Raw genomic sequence first — 25,203 nt, forward strand, 5'->3', positions numbered from 1 at the left:
GACCAGAATGTCACTGTCAAGAAAAGTGTTTGGTTTCCGGGGGCAGTATGGTTGCAAAGCTGAACCTTAAAGGAATGTCCAGAAGGGCACCATCAGGAATGGAGCCTGTGGCTTAATTGGACTCAACACGGGCTACCTCAACCATGCCATACACAAAAAAGCTGCACAGATTGCAAGCTTAATTCCGTTAATGAACGAGACTCGGGCATTCCCCCGTGGTCCGCATCCAGCTTACTAGAGGGACACGCAAGGCTCTGGCACGCGAGATCGGCCAATAACCGGTCTGTCATGCCCCTACATGTCCAGGGCTGCACGCGTGCTACAATGAAAGGACCAGCGTGTATCGCTTACAGGTGCGGAAAACACGCTGAACCCCATTAGTGATGGGGATCTGGGATTACAATTCTTTCCCGGGAACAAGCATTTCCCAGTAAGTGCAGGTCAACCGTAATTCCAGAATTAGGCCTAAACGGCATTCCAGAAAGAATGTGAAAAAATTAAGTGTCCAAACCACAGGTGCTGTAGCTTGCTTAACAGTTGGGCTCCTCTGCTGAGTAGCACACAGTTCTTACATAAACAGGCGGCATAGCTTGGTTCACAGGTGGCCAACTCTTCTGAGTAGCATACACAGTTACTAGGCCCAAAGTATTAAGTGGTGTAAATGCAGTCAAAAACTGGTTCTTTCATAAACAAACGGCATAGCTCGGTTCACGGGTGGGCTCCTCTGCTGAGTAGCATACACAGTTACTAGGCCCAAAGTATTAAGTGGTGTAAATGCATTCAAAAACTGGTTCTTTCATAAACAGGCGGCATAGCTCGATTCATGGGTGGGCTCCTCTTCTGAGTAGCACACACAGTTACTAGGCCCAAAAGGATTTTCAGGACAATATGCGGTAAAAAATTATTAGAAACACACACGGTGTAGCTCCTTCACAGGTGTACTGCACCGCTGGCTACAAGACACCACTACTATACCCTAAAACTGTCTATTATCATTGAAAACTATAATTAATGTGAAAAAAAAGATACGCTTCTGTTTAACGAAACGTTCTCGAACGGATACTCGAACAGCCGAATTTTAATCAAAGTGTTGTAGTTCGACGATCGGATATAACACCGCCCAAAACAGCTAGAATTTGAACTTGGCCAACAGTCTGAGGCAGACTCAGACGGTCTCAGGCACAGTATGGATTCGAGAAGATTGTAGAAAGTTGAGAAAGGGTACAGCATCACCGGATGACAGGTATATATAGCATAGTTTAAACATTTAAAATCTCCGTGTTTATTTCCAGAGTCCGACAAAGACACTCATAGCCTCAGTATGGATTAGACAACAATCTAAAAAGTAGAAAAAAGGAAATGTTTTGAAACGTACATCAGTATACACTGTTGGGGTATTTTTAAATCTTCATATATATTTCTGTCTCAGTAAGACAGTCCAGACTCTCCGCAAGGGGAAACGAGATGGATAAAAGTACAGACATAAAGTCGAGTGATTGCAGAAATTTGGGGAAAAACTCCCGGGAGAATTCTCACAGGCGATGCTAACCCTGAATTACTTTGTGTGTGGAGACAGCGAAAACAGTTCTTTGTGAAGAAAGGGTTGCTGTATCGCAGTACCGTTGATGCCATCACCGTTACTCATCTCCATCAAATTTTATTCACAGGGAGAGATGTAGACATGGTCCTCACTGCCTATCATGATCTGTCAGGTAACTTTGGAGTGCAAAAGACAGAAGCCACAGGCTGTAGGTGATTCTATTGGATTGGCATGAGAGGGTACATTTAAAAATGTGGGCAGGAATGTCACACGTCTGTGAGTAGGAAAACTGTGAAAGCTGATGATAAACCACCACTGCATCTCATTGTGAGTCGAGGTCCATAAGAAATGGAAGCCATTGATCATCTGAAGCTAGAGCCTGGCCAGCAGGACAGGGCATAGCTACATCTTAACCATCATCTATCAGTTCACCAAATTTGTAGTGGCAGTCCCAGGGAAGGATTTGACAGCCCAGACTACACAGCAGAGGAGCAGGGATAGGTAAATATTGCAAATGCTGGGGCCCTGGCCAAGCAAGGGGGGCCTACTCGTGGGCGTCGGTACTGGCACTGGGCCCCTCATTGTACACCGGTGTGTCTGACGGCGGGTGTGCACCCCCACCGTCAGAGACACTTGATTGCACTATGAGGGACCCTGTGCCAGTGCCGGTGCCCAAGAGTCGGCCCACCCACCTGTCCAGGGCAATGGCACTCGCACGGTTGCGTGCGCTAGGTAGTGACCCCGGCCATGGGGGGGAGGCAGCCCAGTTAGGGAATTTTAAAAAAAGGCATATGTTGATGTTGGACATTCAGCAACTGCAAATGGAGGAATTGGAGAAGTCCGAGGAAGAGGAGGACAAAAGCGAGCCATTTTTATGGCAACCTATGTGTCATCAGGGGAAGGTGGGACAAAATCCTTTGAAACCCATGCATGGTTCATTTTAATGAAGGTTAGATCATCAACATTTTGGGTCGACAGACGGGTCCTTTTTTCTGTCAGGATTGAGCCAGCAGCACTGAAGACTCTTTCCGATAGCACACTAGCAGCAGGGCGAGCAAGCTCCTGTAAGGCATATTGTCCCAATTCAGGCCAGGTGTCCAGTTTAGAGGCCCAATAGTCAAAGGGGAATGACCTGTGAGGGAGAACACCGATATGGGACGAGAAGTAGTGTGTAACCATAGTTGACAGCTGCTGTCTCCTGTCATTTTCAATCGATGCAGTATTACCAGTCGTGTGAGCGGGACTTGAAAAATCAGTCCACAACATGGTCATGAATCCCCTGTCTCCAACGCCACTTCTGATGTGTGCACCATGAACACCTCTTCCATGTTGCCCCCTATGGCTCGTTGGAGAACCATCACCGCTGCTGTGTGCTGGGAATGCCTAAAACAAATGGTTTACCAGAGTTGCTTGTTTGTTAGCCAATATTAGGTCAAGGTTCTCCTGTGGCATGATGTTTTGGAATTTGCCTTTATAGCGTGGATCCAGGATGCTGGCCAACCAGTAGTCGTCATCGTTCATCATTTTGGCAATGTGGGGGTCCCTTTTTAGGATCTGCAAGGCATAATCTGACATGTGGACCAATGTTCCAGGTGTCAGTGATGCACTGTGAGTTCTGGGTGGAGGAGCACTTTCTGGCAAATCCACATCCCTCCAGTCACGCGCAAACCCTGTACCAGACCTTGCCATGCCAACATTTTCTCTTGCCCCACGAGAAGCATCCTCCTCCCCTAAATAATCATCCCCATCCTCCTCCTCCTCCTCTTCCTCTTCTTCCTCCACCTCGTCCAGGAGAGGTCCCAGAGCAGACAATGACTGACTGTCATCAAGGCTTCCCTCCTCATCCTCCTCAGCTGCAGACGCCTGCTGCTTAATGTGCATCAAAGTATGCATGAGCAGATGCATCAGTGGGATGCTCATGCTTATGATAGTGTCGTCTGCGCTTACCAGTCGTGTGCATTCCTCAAAACACTGATGAACTTTACAGAGGTCTTTCATCTTCGACCACTGCACACCAGACAACTCCATGTCTGCCCTCAAAGTGCCTGGCCGTGTATCCTCCCACAAATGCATTACAGCCTGTCTCTGTTCGCACAGCCTCTCAATCATGTGCAGGGTAGAGTTCCACCTTGTTGCAACGTCGATAATTTGGCGGTGCTTGGGAAGTTGGAACAATCGCTGCAGCTTCTGCATACGACTGGAGTGTACGGGCGACCGGCGGATGTGCGAGCACAGTCTTCAGACCTTCTGGAGCAGCCCTGTTAACTCCGGATAATTATTGAGGAAGCACTGCACCACCAGGTTCAAGGTGTGAGCCAGGCAAGGTATGTGTCGGAGTTGTGAAAGGGCTATGGCTGCCACAAAATTCCGGACGTTATCACTAACTACCTTGCCTGCCTCAAGATGTAGACTGCCCAGCCATGACTCAGGTTGTCGCTGCAAGTAGTCGGCCAGCACCTCCGCGGTGTGTCTGTTGTCGCTCAAACACATCATCTTCAACACAGCCTGCTGACGCTTACCACTAGCTGTTCGATAGTGGGACACCGAGTGTGCAACACTGGCACCTGCGGATAGAGTGCTCGTGCGACTGCGCTCTGAGGATGAGCTTTCACTTCTGGAGGAGGAGGAGGGTCGAACATCTACACCCAACTTTTTCCTATACCGTGGGCTAGGCAGCACTGTCCCACCGCCGCTGTCCCCTGTGGACCCTGCATCCACCACATTAACCCAGTGCGCAGTGATGGACACGTAACAGCCCTGGCCATGCCTACTGGACCATGCATCTGTTGTGAGGTGCACCTTTCCACTCACTGATTGCTTTAGTGCATGGACAATGCGGTCTTTCACATGAAGGTGGAGGGCTGGAATGGCTTTGCGAGAAAAGAAGTGCCGACTGGGTAGGTCATAGCGTGGTACTGCGTAGGCCATGAGTTTGCGGAAAGCTTCGCTTTCAACCAACCGGTAGGGCATCATCTCTAATGAGATTAGTTTGGCAATGTGGGCGTTGAAACCCAGTGTACGCGGATGAGAGGATGAGTACTTTCTTGTCCTACCCATAGTCTCTGGTAGGGTGAGCTGGACTTGAGAGCTGCATATGGTGGAACTAGCGGTGGACATGGCGAACTGAGAGAGGGTTGATGATGGTGATGGAGTTGGTGTTCTTTCTGATGGCCTAGATTCAGTCTTTCGTAGCAATAACATTGTGATTCCCTGACTGCTTTGGCCTTGCGACGACACCTCAACATTTGCTGCTGGTGGTGTGCTAACCGGTGGGCTTACAGTGTGGGAAACGATGTAGCGTTGATGACTACCTTCATTGGGAGCAGTTGCACATGTGGTACGTGAGGTTTGTGTCTTGATCCAGGCTGGATCTGACAGTTTAAATGCACAAATTGAACTTTTTTTCCTTTGGCTTGGTGCCAAAGTGGGTTGATTGCCCCCCGGTGGCCATTAGCATTATTACACGTGGTGTCATTCATTCTAAGTTGCCCCGGTGGTTGTATCGCACTTTAGTTCTTTGGTTAAGTGCACGTGATTAGGTAACAGGTGTGAATGCTCTATAAATGAGTGTCAGGTGTATCATTCACTGTTGGTGATATTGATTGTGTGTTAGTCATTCACAAGGAAGCCTGGGTGATGAAGGAACTGAACATGAGTCCTGCGAAGCCCAGCCAAAGGGGACGAGTGGTAGCTAGGTGGTCTGCAAGAAGGGCTGGCATGGCGTGGTGGAGTCAGAGTTTATGGTGTCGGCAGGAAGTGCTTGCATGGCTTGGTGGAGAGACGACTATGGAGAGAGTTGCACTCAGCATGCGGGACTTGGTTGCTGAGAGCTGGACGCAAGCATGCTTGACTTTTTGGGCAGGAGTTCAACTCATCTTTGGGACTCTGCTACTGGACTTCTGCAATTGGTGGTGGACTCTGCTCCAAGGCTGCACTATGGTGAAGGATCCAGTTATATGGTGATGGATCCGGGTGGAGGAGAAGATGCATACAGGTGGTGGGCTCTGTTCCTAGGAGCGTACACAACAGAGCAAAGCTAAGTGGTGTTTCCCCTGTATTGTCATTTTCCCTCATGTGTAGAGTTGAGCGATACCGTCCGATACTTCAAAGTATCGTATCGGATGGTATCGGCCGATCTTTAAAAAAAGTATCGGTATCACCGATTCCGATACCGGAAGTCCCATTCAAGTCTATGGGACTTCCGGTATCGGAATAAGAAAAACCCTTTCCTGCCCTTGTACAGCCTCTCTGGGGTCTGTACGGGCCTTTCGGGGGGCTGTGCCGGCCTGCCAGGGGGTCTGTGCAGGCTCCGGTGGTCTGTGCCGGCCTGCCGGGGGGCTGTGCCGGCCTGCCGGTGGTCTGTGCAGGCTCCGGTGGGCTGTGCCGGCCTGCCGGGTGGCTGTGCCGGCCTGCCGGGGGGCTGTGCAGGCTCCGGGGGGCTGTGCCGGCCTGCCGGGGGGCTGTGCCGGCCTGCCGGTGGTCTGTGCAGGCTTCGGGGGTCTGTGCAGGCATCGTCCGATGGGACTACAAGTCCCATCGGGCGATGCCTGCTACCATGACAGTGATTGACACATTAGCCAATGATGGGACAGTAATAGTCCTATCATCCGGCTAATGTGTAGAATGTAAAAAAAAAAAAAAAAAAAAATTACATGCTACATACATACAACATGCATACTACATACATGCTACATTCATACTACATACTACATACATTATACATACATGCTACATTCATACTACATAAATACTACATGCAACATACATACTACATATATACTACATACATACTACATATATACTACATGCATGCTACATACATACTGCATGCTACATACATACTACATGCTACATACATACTACATGCTACATACATACCACATATATACTACATACATACTACATGCATGCTACATGCATGCTACATGCTACATACATAACACATATATACTACATGCATGCTACATACATAGTACATGCTACATGCATGCTACATACATACTACATGCTACATACTACATATATACTACATGCATGCTACATACATACTACATGCTACATACTACATATATACTACATGCATGCTACATACATACTACATGCTACATACATACTACATATATACTACATGCATGCTACATACATACTACATGCTACATACATACTACATATATACTACATGCATGCTACATACATACTACATGCTACATACATACTACGTATATACTACATGCATGCTACATACATACTACATGCTACATACATACCACATACATACTACATACATGCTACATGCTACATATATACTACATATATACTACATGCATGCTACATACATACTACATGCTACATACATACTACATATATACTACATACATACTACATACATACTACATGCTACATACATACTACATATATACTACATGCATGCTACATACATATTACATGCTACATACATACCACATACATACTACATACATGCTACATGCTACATATATACTACATATATACTACATGCATGCTACATACATACTACATGCTACATACATACTACATATATACTACATACATACTACATACATACTACATGCATGCTACATACATACTACATACATACTACATGCTACATACATACCACATACATACTACATACATACTACATGCTACATACATTCATACATATATACTACATGCATGCTACATACATACTACATATATACTACATGCATGCTACATACATACTGCATGCTACATGCATGCTACATACATACTACATACATACTACATGCTACATACATACCACATATATACTACATACATACAATACATTCATACAATACATACATAGACATACAGTACATATAACATAGAGTAACATACTTACCAATACTTGTCACATTGTTCCCCGAAGCCATTGTCTTTTCCGGAATAAATATTAACATAACAAACCACAAAAATACTCACCCACGATCCGAAGCAGTCCACGAGTGTGTCCCACGACGATCTTGGGTAGAGAACTGCAGCATCAGCTGATGCTGCCGTTCTCTACGGGCTGCAGGAATCCAATGAAGGAAGGTAGGTATCCTTCCGCACTGTATTCCTCCGCCACTTAAAAAAAAAAAAAGTCCCTAGTCTCACTTTAAGCCATTGCTGTGTGGGAAATTCCCACACAGCAATGGCATAAAGTGAGACTAGGGACTTTTTTTTTTTAAGTGGCGGAGGAATACAGTGCGGAAGGATACCTACCTTCCGTCATTGGATTCCTGCAGCCCGTAGAGAACGGCAGCATCATCTGATGCTGCTGTTCTCTACCCAAGATCATCGTGGGACACACTCGTGGACTGCTTCGGATCGTGGGTGAGTATTTTTGTGGTTTGTTATGTTAATATTTATTCCGGAAAAGACAATGGCTTCGGGGAACAATGTGACAAGTATTGGTAAGTATGTTACTCTATGTTATATGTACTGTATGTCTATGTATGTATTGTATGAATGTATTGTATGTATGTAGTATATATGTGGTATGTATGTAGCATGTAGTACGTATGTAGTATGTATGTAGCATGCATGTAGCATGCAGTATGTATGTAGCATGCATGTAGTATATATGTAGTATGTATGTAGCATGCATGTAGTATATATGTAGTATGTATGTAGCATGTATGTAGTATGTATGTGGTATGTATGTAGCATGTAGTATGTATGTAGCATGCATGTAGTATATATGTAGTATGTATGTAGCATGTAGTATGTATGTAGTATGTATGTAGTATGTATGTGGTATGTATGTAGCATGTAGTATGTATGTAGCATGCATGTAGTATGTATGTAGTATGCATGTAGTATGCATGTAGCATGTATGTAGCATGTATGTGGTATGTATGTGGTATGTATGTAGCATGTAGTATGTATGTAGCATGCATGTAGTATATATGTAGTATGTATGTAGCATGTAGTATGTATGTAGTATGTATGTAGTATGTATGTGGTATGTATGTAGCATGTAGTATGTATGTAGCATGCATGTAGTATGTATGTAGTATGTATGTAGTATATATGTAGTATGTATGTAGCATGTATGTGGTATGTATGTAGCATGTAGTATGTATGTAGCATGTAGTATGTATGTAGCATGCATGTAGTATATATGTAGTATGTAGTATGTATGTAGTATGTATGTGGTATGTATGTAGCATGTAGTATGTATGTAGCATGCATGTAGTATGTATGTAGCATGCATGTAGTATGTATGTAGTATGCATGTAGTATGCATGTAGTATGTATGTAGTATGTATGTAGTATATATGTAGTATGTATGTAGCATGTATGTGGTATGTATGTAGCATGTAGTATGTATGTAGCATGCATGTAGTATATATGTAGTATGTAGTATGTATGTAGTATGTATGTGGTATGTATGTAGCATGTAGTATGTATGTAGCATGCATGTAGTATGTATGTAGCATGCATGTAGTATGTATGTAGCATGCATGTATGTATGTAGCATGCATGTAGCATGCATGTAGTATGTATGTAGTATGTATGTAGTATGTATGTAGCATGCAGCATGTATGTAGCATGTATGTAGTATGTATGTAGTATATATGTAGTATGTATGTAGCATGTAGTATGTATGTAGCATGTAGTATGTATGTAGTATTTTTTTTTTTTAACATTTAACACATTAGCCGGATGATGGGACTACTACTGTCCCATCATTGGCTAATGTGTCAATCACTGTCATGGTAGCAGGCATCGCCAGATGGGACTTGTAGTCCCATCGGACGATGCTTGCACAGACCCCCGGACATCAGCACAGCCCCCCGGCAGGCCGGCACAGCCCCCCGGCAGGCCGGTACAGACCCCCACAGGGTGCACAGACCACCGGCAGGCCGGCACAGCCCCCCGGCAGGCCGGTACAGACCCCCACAGGGTGCACAGACCACCGGCAGGCCGGCACAGCCCCCCGGCAGGCCGGTACAGACCCCCACAGGGTGCACAGACCACCGGCAGGCCGGCACAGCCCCCCGGCAGGCCGGTACAGACCCCGGGCAGTCCACACAGCCCCCCGGCAGGCCGGCACAGCCCCCGGCAGGCCGGCAGAGACCCCCGGAAGGCCCGAAATGACGGCGCATCATGATGCGCACACACCACGCATCATGATGACGTCAGGCTGTCAATCAACTGAACTTCCGATTCCGATGCCGAATTCCGATATTGAAAAAATATCGGAAGTCGGTATCGGAATTCCGATACAGCAAGTATCGGCCGATACCCGATACTTGCGGTATCGGAATGCTCAACACTACTCATGTGTGTTTAGTGCAGTGGTGGGATTAGTTTCCGCACCGATCAATTCCCTAGAGAGGGTTTAGGTTCAGGGCGAGCTAGGGTTTTTAGGTTCCTGTGCTTCGCCCGGTGCGGAACCAGCATAGGGAACGTTAGGAGCGCAGGGACACTGGCTCAGGGGAGTTCAGGAGGTCTCCACTTCACTATTCCCTATTGCAGGGCCCACCATTGTTAATGTTACCCAGGTTTCCCCTTTATTATTTAAATTCGCCTTACTGGAGGCGGGGTTTCCAGACTACTGTATGTATAACGTGTAATACCTAAATTCGCCAGTTGGAGGCGGTGTATCCAGCTGCACGTTTTATTATTTAAATTCGCCCCACTGGAGGTGGTGTATCCAGGGTCACGCGTGTCATGGGTTTGCCTTGCGGTACTCGCTGCGTCCAGACACACATGACCGTGACATTATCACTAGCCTTACATTTTTTTTCTGGTGAGCTTTGGCCATGTGGAGACCTGTTTGTAATTGCTGCCGGGCCTCACTGAGGTGAGTGAGGAGCGGCAAGGTGTCTAGAGCCGCTGCAGCAGCAGTTATCAGGGTCTGGGGCCTCTGCTCAGGTAACCAGGAAATCAAAATGGCGGCTTTGGCAGATTGCAGGTCTGGCAAAAGCCCCTTGAGTCGCTGTTGGGGAGCAGGACTTGTTCATGCTGGTGGACATAACCAGACAGGTGGGTGGAGTTGGTGATCCCCATGGTGCTGTCTGGGGTTCCCCGAGGTGAAGGGGTACGTCCCTGTAGTGAGCAGACTGGTGTATAGTCTGCGGGGCTCACGCCAAATCTTCAATACCACCAAAGAAGCCGCCCCTCCTGGTCGTGTGGAGGCGACCAGCAAGTGTATTTTTCCTCCATGTCCTTGCGGCTTTGTTAAAAGCCCCCTAGAGTCACTGCTGGGGAGCGGGACTTGTTCATACAGGCGGACGTAACCAGACAGGTGGGTGGAGTTGGTGATCCCCATGGGGCTGTCTGGGGTTCCCCGAGGTGAAGGGGTATGTCCCTGTAGTGAGCAGACTGGTGATAGTCCGCGGGGCTCACGCCAAATCTTCAATACCACCGAAGAAGCTGCCCCCCTCCTAGTCGTGTGGAGGAAGGCGACCAGCGAGTGTATTTTTCCTCCATGTCCCTGCAGCTTTGGTAAAAGCCCCCTAGAGTCGCTGCTGGGGAGCGGGACTTGTTCATACAGGCGGACGTAACCAGACAGGTGGGTGGAGTTGGTGATCCCCATGGTGCTGTCTGGGGTTCCCCGAGGTGAAGGAGTACGTCCGTATAGTGAGCAGACTGGTGTATAGTCCGTGGCGCTCACGCCAAATCTTCTATACCACCGAAGAAGCCGTGCCTCCTGGTCGTTTGGAGGAAGGCAACCAGCGAGTGTATATTTACTCCATATTCCTGTCCCCTTCTCCTCCAGGTGTGAGCGGCAGGTGTGCTGCGGGGGAGTAGGGACAAATCTCACCCCTCGCCATTAACCAACCCTGGGAGGCGGAGACCTCATGGTGAAAGTGTTGGAGGGTGGTGTCCCTTGGTAAATAGCAGGGGTGTGAGTGTGGTGACACAGGGGGGCATCTCTGTTGTCAAGTCCAGAATGAATTCACCAAAATATGACAAACGAATGTGTGGCAATAAAAGTTCAGGTCCGGACCTGTGTGTGAACGAGCATGTATGGGTGGCCACCAAAAAACATCTTGTGGAAGTGTGTTGTGGAGTCTGATCAGCTCATAGAAAACATACACATACATAAACTCGTTCCCTAGGTCGGCGCTGTGGAGATGAGTGGTGACTCCAGGACATTCATTGTCAATTCCAGCGGTGCATTTGTCATTAACCTGAAGTGTCAGGTAGTGGTGGGGTGAAATCAGTATCTGGGTGTCCCTGCTGTAGGTGTTTCCCTAATGAGGAGTGGTCTTGAGGGTCCAGAGGCCCCTCATTAAGGAGGGGGTACTGTCATGATCCAGGCTGGATCTGACAGTTTAAATGCACAAATTGAACTTTTTTCCTTTGGCTTGGTGCCAAAGTGGGTTGATTGCCCCCGGTGGCCATTACAATTATTACACGTGGTGTCATTCATTCTAAGTTGATCCGGTGGTGGTGAGTGGTATCGCACTTTAGTTCTTTGGTTAAGTGCACGTGATTAGGTAACAGGTGAGAATGCTCTATAAATGAGTGTCAGGTATATCATTCACTGTTGGTGATATTGATTGTGTGTTAGTCATTCACAAGGAAGCCTGGGTGAAAGAAGGAGATGAACATGAGTCCTGCGCAGCCCAGCCAGAGGGGACGAGTGGCAGCTAGGTGGTCTGCAAGAAGGGCTGGCATGGTGTGGTGGAGTCACAGTTTTTGGTGTTTGCAGGAAGTGCTTGCATGGCTTGGTGGAGTGACGACTATGGAGAGAGTTGCACTCAGCATGTGGGACTTGGTGCTGAGAGCTGGACTCAAGCATGCCTGACTTTTTGGGCAGGAGCTGAACTCATCTTTGGGACTCTGTTACTGGACTGCTGCAATTGGTGGTGGACTCTGCTCCAAGGCTGCACTATGGTGATGGATCCGATTATGGTGATGGATCCGGGTGGAGGAGAAGATGCACACAGGTGGTGGGCTCTGTTGCTAGGAGCGTGCACAACAGAGCAAAGCTAAGTGGTGTTTCCCCTGTTTTGTCATCTTTCTTCATGAGTGTTTTAGTGCAGTGGTGGGATTAGTTTCCGCACCGACCAATTTCCTAGTGAGGGTTTAGGTCAGGGCGAGTTAGGGTTTTTAGGTTCCTGTGCGCGCCCGGTGCGGAACCGGCATAGGGAACGTTAGGAGTGCAGGGACACTGGCTCAGGGGAGCTCAGGAGGTCTCCATTTCCCTATTCCCTATCGCAGGGCCCACCATTGTTAATGTTTCCCAGGTTTCCCTAATTGTTTAAATTCGCCTTACTGGTTTCCAGACTTGTATATATGTGTAATGTCTAAATTCGCCAGTTGGAGGCGGTGTATCCAGCTGCACGTGTTTATTATTTAAATTCGCCCCACTGGAGGCGGTGTATCCAGGGTCACGGGTGTCTTATGGGTTCGCCTTGCGGTACTCGCTGCGTCCAGACACACGTGACCGTGACAGTTTGGTAGTCCGTCCACGCTTGCAAGTGCATGGTGGTTAAATGTCTAAGCATGCAATTGGTATTCAAATTTCTCAGATTTTTCCCTCGGCTAAAGGTCTTTGCGCACTTCTTACAGATAACCTTTGCCTGATCATTAGGATTTTGTTCAAAAAAGTGCCACACTGCACTCTTCCTACTATGGAAGACATTTTGAGGCCTTGCACAATGTGCTAATTTGACCATCTAGCCTAGCTGTCCTGCAACTTTTTTGGTTTTTGTAACCCGTTTTTGGACTGCTCCGGGCCTGCCAGATAACTGCTGTTGCGATGTCCTCTTGTCATGTCATGTGCACCTTCCTCTGTGTCAACATATAAGGTGGTATAGTATGCGGGTAGGGGCACCTGAATTTCATCAGGGTCAGATTCTGGCTCAGTACACTGTGAGGACAATGTAGTGCTCTGAGTTAATGTACCAGAATATAAATCTAGCAGTGGCTGTGCATCAGTGCACTCCATGTCAGATTCTTCTTGGACTGGGTAATTCACGATTTGACTTGATAACCCAGGCATGGTATGTGAAAAGAGCTCCATGGAGTAATCTGTAGTGTGGCCTGCCGCATCTTTTACTTTTGGTAGGGGTGAAGGACACAAGGAAAGGTGTGGTTCCTGACCATGAGCCTCCAATACTCAGTGCTTTTATTTTTTGAAAGTTCAGAAGAGGAGGCTATAGAGCTGGAGGCTGTGTCAGCAATGTAAGCCAAAACTTGTTCCTGAAGCTCCAGCTTTAAAAGCGGTTTACCTACTCCCAGAAAAGGGAGCCTTCGAGGCCTTGTGGAGCCAGATGATGATGCAGGCTCAACACCTCCTGCATTAGGTGCTATTGTGCTTTTGCCACTACCAGCAGATCCACCACCACCAACACCATCATTACCAGCTGACAACCCCCGCCCACTTCGTTGGCCTCTTCCAACACACTTCTTCATTTTGGGGAAAATGTACACAAAATACCACCAGCAATATGGTACTGTAAAACAAGGTAAAAGGTGTATATAGTATTGGGGAGAATTTGAATCTCCCTACAGACTTGAGGACACTGAACTATTATCTCAGGCCCAGTGTAGATTACACCTCAATATAACAGGCTGAAATTGGATGGTGTATAAAATGTCTATATAGGACTGGGGAGAATTTGAATCTCCCTACAGACTTGAGGACACTGAACTAATATCTCTGACCCAGTGTAGATTACACATAAATATAACAGGCTGAAATTGGATGGTATATAAAATGTCTATATAGGACTGGGGAGAATTTGAATCTCCCTACAGACTTGAGGACACTGAACTATTATCTCAGGCCCAGTGTAGATTACACCTCAATATAACAGGCTGAAATTGGATGGTGTACAAAATGTCTATATAGGACTGGGGAGAATTTGAATCTCCCTAGAGATTTTAGCAAGCAGGCAGCCTAATTAGCAGGACTGCTGCACACAAAAGTGTGGAAAAATGAACGCTTGGTAACTGGGCAAAAAAGAGGATGAAAGGTATTTTTGCTTTTAAAAAAGCAGTTTGCACTGCAGTGTGAAAACGGCAATGCAGCTATAAGGCAGCCTAATAACCAACAGAGCTGATGCACCAAAATATAGCCTCCCCTTGTACTGCACACTATCTGGTGTGTTGTACAGGCAAAATCACTAGCAGCAGAAGCAGTTTTTTGTATCTTCTTCCCTGCCTAACGCTCTCCCTACAGAATCAGCAGCAGCAGCTCTCCCTATTCTGAGATCAGCAGAAGTAAGATGGCGGTCGGCGTGCACGCCCTTTTATAACCCCTGTGACGCCACACAAAGCAAGCCAATCACTTGCATGCCCTTCTCAAAGATGGTGGTGACCGTTGCCTATGTCATCGCGTTGCCCACAGTGTGCGTCCTCCATCATTGGCTGAAAAAGGGCGCTGAAACATAATTTCAAACGCGACTTTGGCGCCATGGTCGCCGACCTCTTGGCCGACCTCACGCTATGGTCGGGTTTCGTTTCATGAAACCCGACTTTTGCGAAAGTCGACGACTTTTGAAATTGACCGACCCGTTTCGCTCAACTCTACTCCTCACCTTCTCCTCGTACCCGTGCTGCTCCCGGCTCCTGTCTCCTGCTCTGCCTGGCACACAGTGAGTGCGCGATGACGTCATCGCGCACCCGCTGCGTGTCAGAGGCAGAGTGGAGAATGATGGGAGAGGAAGCGTCAGATGACGCTCTCTCGTCCATCATTGCTGTGAACTGTAACATTGTCTATGACGCCGTACAGTTCAATGTGGTGGCGGGGAGAGTCGGTGCTGGCAGCAGGCAGGCCCCCCTGCCTCACAGGGGCCCATAGCAGCTGCGTGCGTGATGTGCGGCTAGATGGGAGCCCCTGGGGGAGCGGGGGCCCTAGGCAGCTGCCTGCCCCTAATGCCGACCCAGCCTGTGACGCTGCTGTACATGCGACCCTGGCCCTGCTCTCCATTGTATGAGCAACCCGGCTGTGAAGCTGCATGCGCGCACCCTTGCGCTTTTAAAGGACCTGCAACTTTTTTTTTTTAAAGAAATTTTCTCCCCTCTTCTGCAAGGGCCCACTGGGTTTTTCCCCGGCACCCCGCCAGGCCAGACCGACCCTGCTCTCCTGGATAATCCATCTGCTCTCTAACAAACTTCAGACGGGTCCAGACATGTACTGGCTTAAGCAGAGGGACACATTTGTCACTGCAGGATTTGAGTCCCTGATGGTGTAATGAGTTACTGATGGTAGCCTGTGTTACGGGGGGTCCCAGCTCTATGCAGGTCATAAACTAGGTCCCCCCATGTGGTTCTGGGATTTTTGCTCACCGTTCTTGTGATCAATTTGACCCCACGGGGTGAGATCTTGCGTGGAGCCCCAGATCAAGGGAGATTATCCGTGGCCTTGTATGTCTTCCATTTTCTAAACATTGTTCCCACAATTAATTTCATCATACCAAGCTGCTTACCTATTGCAGATTTAGTCTTACCAGTCTGCTGCAGGGCTAAAATTTTGTTTTTGGTGCTTTCGAAAGCTCTTTGGTCTTCACCATAGTGGAGTTTGGAGTGTGACTGTTTGAGGTTGTGGACAGGTGTCTTTTATACTTATAACAAGTTCAAACAGGTATGCCATAGGGACTGAACCAGATCTGACATGAACTAAGTGCCTTGATCTGATAATATTTCACTAGGAAACCCTACCAGGGTAAAGATGGTAACAAGGGCCTCGGCTACCTTTACTGCTATAATACTAGACAGGGCCACAGCTTCAGGATACCGAGTGGCATAATCCACCACTGTCAGGATATATTTTTTCCCCGACCGGCTGGGGTAGGACAGAGGACCTATGATGTCAACAGCTACACGTTGAAATGGTTCTTCAATTAAGGGCAGGGATTGCAGGGGTAACTTATTTCGAGCTCCTGGATGCCTCATTCTCTGGCACACATCGCAGGTGCGGCAATAATGGGCTACTGACTGCAAGATGCCAGGCCAGTAAAAACTTTGGATGAGTCTCTTTTCAGTCATTTTCCTCCCTTGATGTTCAGCCAAGGAGATGTCATGGGCCAGATGGAATAGCTGTGCCTTGTACTTCTGAGGGACAATGAATTGCCTGGTCATTGCGTCAGGGTTGCCCTTGTCACTGACCTTTGTTACACGATAATGCAGTCCGTTTTCTCGAGTGAAGCCATCCCCATTATCTCCCATGTGCCCAGTTTCTGCCTTTCGCCTAAGGACTGCTAAGGTATTGTCACTCTCTACCTCTCTCCTAAACTCCTCTCTGTCCCAAGACTCTCCCAATGTAGTAGCGGCGAACGTATTGCTTACCAACTCTGCTGCGGTTCATGGTGGTTGCTCCCTGGTGAGGTCTGGATGACGTAGTGCTTGAAGGGCCTGAAGTCGGGTGACTGCTCCCAAAATTGGCACTGTAACTCCCCAACGTCGTTCCCAAGGAGCATATCTGCAGGAAGTCCTCCCATAACTCCAATCCAACACAGTTTTTCTCCACAACCATAATCCAAACGCACAGAAGCTCGCTGTATATATTTGCGGGCACCCCCCACCAGGACAATGGGAATTCCTGGACCCTGGTAAATTGCCTCGGGTTGAACCACACGAGGGTCAATGATAGTCAGAAATGCCCCCGTGTCTCTAAATCCTGACACTTTGTATCCATCAATTAAGACATCCTGCAGGTGGCGTTGCCATTGCTATGGGTAGCTAAAGGACAAAGGCCGGAGTCCGTACACTCCAGGAATGGTATCTATGGTGCCGTGGTCGGTGGTCCACTCTGGTGGGGGTAGTTGTAGCTCTTCCTCAGGCGGGATGGAGTGAACAAGATGCACTGGACGAGGTGGGGCTGTGTGGGGCTCCCTCCGAATCCTTGAGGGACAGCCAAACTGCAAATGTCCAGGTTGCCCACACCCATAATATTTCCTCTCTGTGATACCCCCAGGTCATGGTCGGAACTCTTGGGGCCCAGGATTATGAGGTGTGATTGTCATCGGCTTGCGACTAGGTGGAAGGGCAGATATAATCGGAGGGGGACAGGGCACGGGAGCAGGCCATGGTTCATTTTCCAGAAGCCTCCTCCATTGCGGCCGGATAGTAAGCTCTTTATCTGCGAGGGCTGCAGCTCTATCCATGATACACGGCATGCGCTCCCGGACCCATTCCCATACCTCTTCGGGGCACTTGGCAGGAAATTTTTCTATAAGGAACGCCTGTATAACATCTTCCACAGTAAAGGCATTTTCTGCTTCCAGCCATCTCCGACATGCCTGGGACATCTTATGTGCATACATCCTAAACGATCCCCCCGTGGTGCATGGAAGATCTCGGAATTTGGCCATATATGAGTCTGGGGTGATGGCATGGTAATCCAGGATTGTCTGCTTTACAGTGTTATAATCCTGATTCCGCTGTGAATCAATGGTTCGGTAAGCCTCCGACATGCTTCCATTCAGGAGACCCACTAACAAGCGCATCCAGCCAGAGTGGGGCACCTCCATCACAGCACACTGCTGCTCAAAGTCCTTGAAGAACCCCTCCACATCTCCGGAAGCCTCATCAAATGGCTTAAACTCTGTCCGGGTGATCCGTACAGACTCCCGGATCGTAGGGTTTACACCCCACATTGCATTACTCCCTCTTTCAAGCTCCATTGCTTCTTGTCTCTGCTGTGCCCGGCGGGCAGCCTCTTCCTTATACTCCTGCTGGGGCCCAGAACCGCCATCTCTTCTTCGTACTACACCAACCACTGGCTTTTTGGGGTGGGGATCCCTGTCTCCAGCACTTGTCCTTCAGACATCTGGGAGGAGGTTGCCGGGCTAGCACCCACCAGTAAGTCAATTAAGGCTTCTTTAGTCAGTCCCTGGTAGTTCAGGCCCAGGTCTCTGGCTGTCTCCTGTAAACTGGATACAGTCCAATTTCTGTACTCACCCTGTGGGTGGTTCTCCATTGGGTTACACTCTGTTGATCCAACTGCTGCCACCAGTTGTCACGGGGTCCTTCTCAGATATCACACAATCAACAGAGCGAGGGAAGTGTGAACAATCCCAAGACCTTTATTATAGGCAAAACTAAAAGGTCCATAAACAATCCACCACACTGAGGATACAATAGTCCAGAACACGAATGCAGTTCAGTAACAGGATGAATGTCCAAGGAGATGAGAGTCCAAAAATCCAGCAGACAGAGGATAAAATGGGTCCATATGCTTCCCCTCCTCTCTGACATGCTGACTTCACAAGATCATCACCACACACGGCCTGACTTGAACAGCTCCTGTCCTCGCCAGCCCCCTTCTTACGTTCAGGGGTAGTCAGGCAGGTTGGGGTGGTTTTCAGGCCTCCCAGACCTGACAAAAGTGCCTTGGGGATTAAGGCAGTACAGGGGTTCATCAAGAGGCATAGATACAGTCAGCCTGCAGACAGTAAGTGAGCTAATTCAATTATCAGACTTTTGGAAGGTAATTGAGACTCTAGACAATATGGGGAATACACGTATTGATACAGGGTAACAAGAGAACACTATGGAAATACGTAAAATATAAATATACAGAAAATGATACCCACATAACATATCACACCATCACATCAACCTTAATTTGCGAAATAAATCTTGCCAAATCAGACAAGGTGATTTTCTGGATTTGTTTTCTCATTTTGACTCTCATAGTTGTGGTCTACCTTTGATGTCAACTACAGGCCTCTCTCATCGTTTTAAGTGGGAGAACATGCACAATTGGTGGCTGACTAAATACTTTTTTTCCTCACCGTATAAACCCCATTTTTGTCCTGCACCTTTTTGCCACCTGGTGGTTTTTTCAATGATATTACAATCTTCTGATTATTTATAACTTGTTAATAAATAATCTATTCTTTATATGATTTGGTTGTATATCATATTTTTAGGTATTTAACTCTATCAGATACTCAACACCTGCACTTATTTGTTTATTTATGCTACCCATTATAGATCAGTAGTGTCCACCATTCATCTATGGTGGATCTTGCACTGCATCATGTTATTCCTTAAAAAAGCATGCTATGATGCAGATGTGAACAGAGTATAGGAGTAACCCCGGCACACTAATAACATGAAAGTAAAGTCTTCTCAACGACAGTCTTTAATTGTTGTGATTTTATTATCAATAAAATCACAACAATTAAAGACTGTCGTTGAGAAGACTTTACTTTCATGTTATTAGTGTGCCGGGGTTACTCCTATACTTTAGTCTTGTTTTTTCCCAGAGCACCTAAGTTGGGGTTTGAGCCTGTCATATCTACTTTATATTGCAGATGTGAACAGAGACATAGCTGCTTATTTGTCCTCTTGACATGTTCAACCATTTGTTGACAGAATCTTGGGCCCTTTTCCCCTCTCTGTTCAGATTTTCCTTCTGTCACAATTGAACAGGCAGGTTTTTAGGTCTCGTACTTTTCTAATGTGTCTATAGGTATTGTCACAATCCATTTTTGGATTTGTGGCAGCTCTGGTTCCAATCTGTTTTAAATGTAGCTTTTTTTCTTTTCAGGACCAGCAAGGGTTATGTCAGTTTTCCCCCTGCTGTCAATCTGTTGTAACTGCAGTGTTGTTAGGTCAGCTGATGTGGGAGGTGACCACTCCTACCATCCTTTAAATAGTCACCTGATGCATCAGCTGACTGTTGGTGATAGAGTTTCTCTATGGAGACCAGTCTTGCAGTGGCAGCTCTCTGGTGTCTGCTGTTTCTGGAGTTTGGAGTCCGGCTTCTGTGTAAATCTGTGGTGTGGAGTTTGGCAGCGGAGTCTGGAAGCTAAGTGTGGTGTTTTTTCCTCATCCCTTTCATGTTTGTCACTTTACCCTGTGTTGCATTATCTGCAGTGGTGAGGCTACCACCCCTTGCTGGCCAGTGCACTAGCCAGGGCAGTACTAGATGACAGCGAGGGACGAGGTTCCTGAGGGCGGTACAGGGATGGACCCAAATAGGGCATTAGGGGAGTGCAGGGACAGGCTCAGGTTTGAGCTCTGGTGGTGACCATCCCCCATTTTCCTATTAGTAGGGTCTTCCTCTACCCATTTCCATCCCATTGAGTGTGTGTTGCGCCGTCCGCTGACCAACCCCGCCACTGGTTCATATCACATCCTGACAGGTATGAGCACTTGCTAAGATTTTATTTTCCTCCATATAAATTGTAACCAAGTCAGTGGAAGCAAGTGGAAGGGTGGAAAAATGTTTAAGTAGTGCTCACCTCTATAGACATATTTGAAAGGTATAAGGGCTATAGACCTGCTGGTTTATCTGTGATTAGCAAATAGACACAAATGAAAAATTGCGAGACAAACCAGCTTTATTGACTTTATCTTATTTATTAATTGGAAGATCACATCACTTTAGTGTCCTTTAACTTTGTTGCAGAGCATAAAATCGTGGGAGAAAAGGAGTCAGCAGGCCCCCCTCCCAAAAAAAAAAGCTTTTGCAAGGAAACCATTCCTCTGGTGCCATTTAGTACTGTAGAATAATGTTTACATGTAAAGTACACACGTGGTCAAAATTGTTGGTACTTCTTTTTTGATGACAGTAAAACCCAGGTGGCATGTTTCAGCTCTTTCCAAAGATGTTCAATAGGATTTAGGTCAGGGCTCATAGAAGGCCACTTCAGAATAGTCCAATGTTTTCCTCTTAGCCACTCTTTTGGTGTTTTTAGCTGTGTGTTTGGGTCATTAACCTGTTGCAAGACCCATGGCCTATGACAGAGACCAAGCTTTCTGACAGTGGGTGTCCTATTTCTCTCTAGAATCCCTTGATAGTCTTGAGATTTAATTGTACCCTGCACAGATTCTAGACACCCTGTGCCAGATGCAGCAAAGCATCCCCCGAACATAACAGAACCTCCTCCATATTTCACAGTAGGGACAGTTTTCTTTATTTGATATGCTTCATGTTTCCATTTGTGAACATAGAGCTAATGTGCCTTGCCAACAAGTTCCATTTTTGTTTCATCTGTCCATAGGACATTCTCCCAGAAGCTTTGTTGCTTGTCAACATGTAGTTTGGCAAATTCCAGTCCGGCTTTTTTATGATTTTTTTTTTAACAATGGCGTCCTCCTTGGTTGTCTCCCATGAAGTCCACTTTGGCTCATACAACGATGGATGGTGCGATCTGACACTGATGTTCCTTGAGCTTGAAGTTCATCTTTAATCTGTTTAAAAGTTTTTCTGGGCTCTTTTGTTACTATTCGTATTATCTGTCTCTTTGATTTGTCATCAATTTTCCTCCTGCAGCTATGTCCAGGGAGGTTGGCTACAGTCCCATGGAGCTTAAATTTCTAAATAATATGTGCAACTGTAGTCACAGGAACATCACACTACTTGGAAATAGTCTTATAACTTTTACCTTTAACATGTTTGTATATAATTTTCTTTCTAATCTCCTGAGACAACTCTTTCCTTCGCTTCCTCTGGTCCATGTTGAGTGTGATACACACCATGTCACCAAACAGCACAGTGAGTATCTGAATCCCTCTATACAGGCCCACTCACTGATTTCAAGATTGTAGACATCTGTGAAGCTAAAGTAGTGGACACACCTTGATTTAACATGTCCCTTTTGTCACATTATTTTCAGGGGTGCCATCATTTCTGTCCAAGCCTATTTCATGAGTTTTATTTATTTTTTTAAATTCTGTGGAAGCATGGTTGAAAAGCAATGTCTGACTTTCATTTGTTAATTTTCATAGATTTTTGATTTATTATAACTTTTGTCAGACTCAAGTTATTTCTGTGACCATTGTGGGTTTTTCTGTCATTAAACGAGGGGTACCAACAATTTTGACCACGTGTGTACATGTCAATCTGAGTATTCAGAGCATAGCATGATTGTGAGAAATTGTGAAACTGATTGTAGACTCAACTCTGATGGGAGCTAACTTGGGATGCACAGCAGCTGACATTTCTTTGGGGGTACACTGCAAAGAATCTCATACACATTAGACTAATGTCAGTTGAACCAGCCAATATCAACAGGTTTAGCCAAGGGTCTGATGTGTATGAGGGCTCCAGTCGACCAATGGTCAAGGTAGATATCTATCATGTATGTCTGATTTTGGACTGCTTATTACATTGTCCTCCCAGAGATAATCCACCAGATGACATGCCAAATTGGCAGCTTTCTTATAGAGAACAAGGAAGAGCTCATTTTACTGAGAGTTGGGAGAGATGGCTGTCAGCTGAACAATGAACCAAAGTATTGTTCAATCAACAGTCATCTAATGTGTGTGGAAGTAAACTTTGGTTAGACACACTGCGACTTGCATTGTCAATGTCACTGGCATTTTATATTGTGACTTGCTATTATGAACACAGTGGATGGAAGATGAATGGTGGGCGGTGGAGATCTACAAGGTGCCACAGTCAGGAACCCTCAGGAACAAAGTGGCTGATTCAAAGAGTACCACCACAACTGCCTTTTTGTTTAACTCTGTTTTGAGGACCATAATGAGCACTAAGTCTTTAGCAAGCATACAGTAAATTATATAGGTCATTTACATGTTTGTATGTGCAGTTCGGAACAGGCCATTTCCTACAGTATTTTTGCACATTAATGTAACAAATTCAATATTTCCACAGATGTCTGGTGAAGATGCCCCTCTGCTGTGCAGTTCACGCTCTTGCAGCTCATACTCTTCTGCCACAGGATCTCTTAAATTGCTATTATATTCATCATCCCTACCATCTACTTCACAATCTGATCCACAGATGGTCTTCCCTGGTGGGCAGTATTCTGCAGAGGAGCTATGCATTGCAGCTGCCAAATCTTGCGGTATGTAGACAAAAATAACATTAAAATGGTAATGCCGTCTAAGAAGCAAAGTCTGCAGTCACTCTATGTGACTGTAGGAGTGGTGGCGGTAATGTTCTATTTCTTGACACTCCAAGTGTTTAAATGTATTTTTGATCGATGGATGTTATCTGAAATGTAGTCTAGACAGGGGTTAACCGTAATGGCTGGCCCAGATTGGGGAGGGGGAGCTGAGAGTTAGTGCCAAGATCAGGAAGTGTCCAGTTCATTTAGAGAAAGAGTGATGAAGTGATAGCATCAGTCAGAGGCAATAGTCTGCTAGCAACCGCGTGAGACTGTTACTCGGGGCAGTGGACTGCCAAAGAATCCTTCCGTGTGAGTTTATCGATGGACCTCAGGCCTTTGGGCGCACTCAGGCTATGTGCACACGCTGCAGATTCTGCTGCAGATCCGCAGCGTTTCTGGCCCTGTGGGTCCGCAGAAGTTTCTGCTGCGTTGTACAGTACCATTGTTTTCAATGGTGAAACCAAAAACGCTGTGCACATGCTGCAGATTTTTCCACGCAGATTTGCTGCGGGTTACAATCCGCAGCATGTCAATTCTTTGTGCGGAATCCGCTGCGGTTTCACACCTTATCCATTATAAGGTGTGAAACTGCAAGGCTAAACCGCAGGCTAAACCGCAGGTATACCGCAGGACTTTTGACCTGCGGATTTACCTGGAGTTTTTTACAAATCCGCGGGGACAAATCCGCAGCTATCAAAAGTACGTGTGCACATGGCCTAAGCCTTTGGAGCTGCAGGGAGAGAAGGACTCAAACTTTCAGAGGCGGGCGGTGACGGAATCCATAAAGACTTTGTACCGGGGTGGTCTCTCAAGTATATAGCGGGCTGAGGAAAAAGATCACGACCAGACAATTTGTTAAGGAACTACTTTTTACTAACAACAGAAATGCCATCACCAGCATTACTATCCCACTTCTGTGCCTCCTAGAAAAGCAAAGCTTCAGGTGATGATAGAAGAGATGGTAGCACAGGAGAAACAGGGACCATTCACACCTTTATCAGGCCAGGCGTCCACACATGTCTTGGAGGGTCGGTTCTTGTACCAACAACAGCCAGGTACACAAATGTCCAGCCAGGGGACTGTTTTGGAGGATGAGGAGGAGGATTAGGAGGATGAGGAACAACCATGTTCACAGCAGGGTGGCATTCAAACAGCTCACAAGCTTCACTGGAGCATGGCAGGGGGATACAGACAATGCTGAAAACCCAGACAATACACCTCCCACCGAGTACTGCTTGTTGTTGCCTGTAGGTGCAGAGTATAACTACTTTTTAGGCCCACAACTCGTACAGACACAGCAGCAGAGTACAATTATTTTTTAGGCACACTACTCGTACAGACTCAAATGCAGTGTACAAAGAAGCTTTTTGGCACAGTACTTCTAGAGTACACAAAGAAGCAAGGTAGCTGAGTACACACAGATACTTTTTGTCACAGTACATACAGAGGCTTTTTGGCACAGTATTCCTAGAGGTTTTTTGGTACAGTACTCCCAGAGGCAGGGATGCAGAGTACACACAGAGGCTTCATGTCACAATACACACAGAGGCTTTTTGTCACAGTACTACCAGAGGCTTTTTGTCACAGTACTTCAAAAGGCGTTTTGGCACAGTACACACATAGGCTTTTTGGCAAATTATGCCCAGAGGCAGGATTGCAGAATGCACAAAGATGCTTTTTGGCATAGTACTCTCAAAGGCAGAGTTGCAGAGTACAAGCACAGGCTTTTTCACACTCTACTCTCAGAGGCTTATTGGCACAGTACTCCTGGAGTCATTGTTTCGGAGTACACACATAGACTTTAAGTCACAGTACAAACAGAGGCTTTTTGTCATAGTACTCCCAGAGACTTTTGTCACA

The 25,203-nt window shown here is 46.6% G+C and overlaps 1 protein-coding gene across 1 annotated transcript in view; it reads left to right on the top strand.

Annotated features, from left to right (window-relative positions):
* The window catches only part of LOC141072555 (tyrosine-protein kinase JAK3-like), a 635,207-nt gene that overhangs the window by 24,898 nt on the left and 585,106 nt on the right, over nt 1-25,203 (top strand). Inside the window, exon 2 of the mRNA XM_073559823.1 lies at nt 23,106-23,298. Coding sequence (XP_073415924.1) covers nt 23,106-23,298 — 193 coding nt within the window. The remainder of the gene's footprint in view (nt 1-23,105; nt 23,299-25,203) is intronic.

Source organism: Dendrobates tinctorius, unplaced genomic scaffold (assembly GCF_039654945.1).
Source record: "Dendrobates tinctorius isolate UK_male_01 unplaced genomic scaffold, ASM3965494v1 ptg000276l, whole genome shotgun sequence".
Taxonomy (NCBI): Eukaryota; Metazoa; Chordata; class Amphibia; order Anura; family Dendrobatidae; genus Dendrobates; species Dendrobates tinctorius.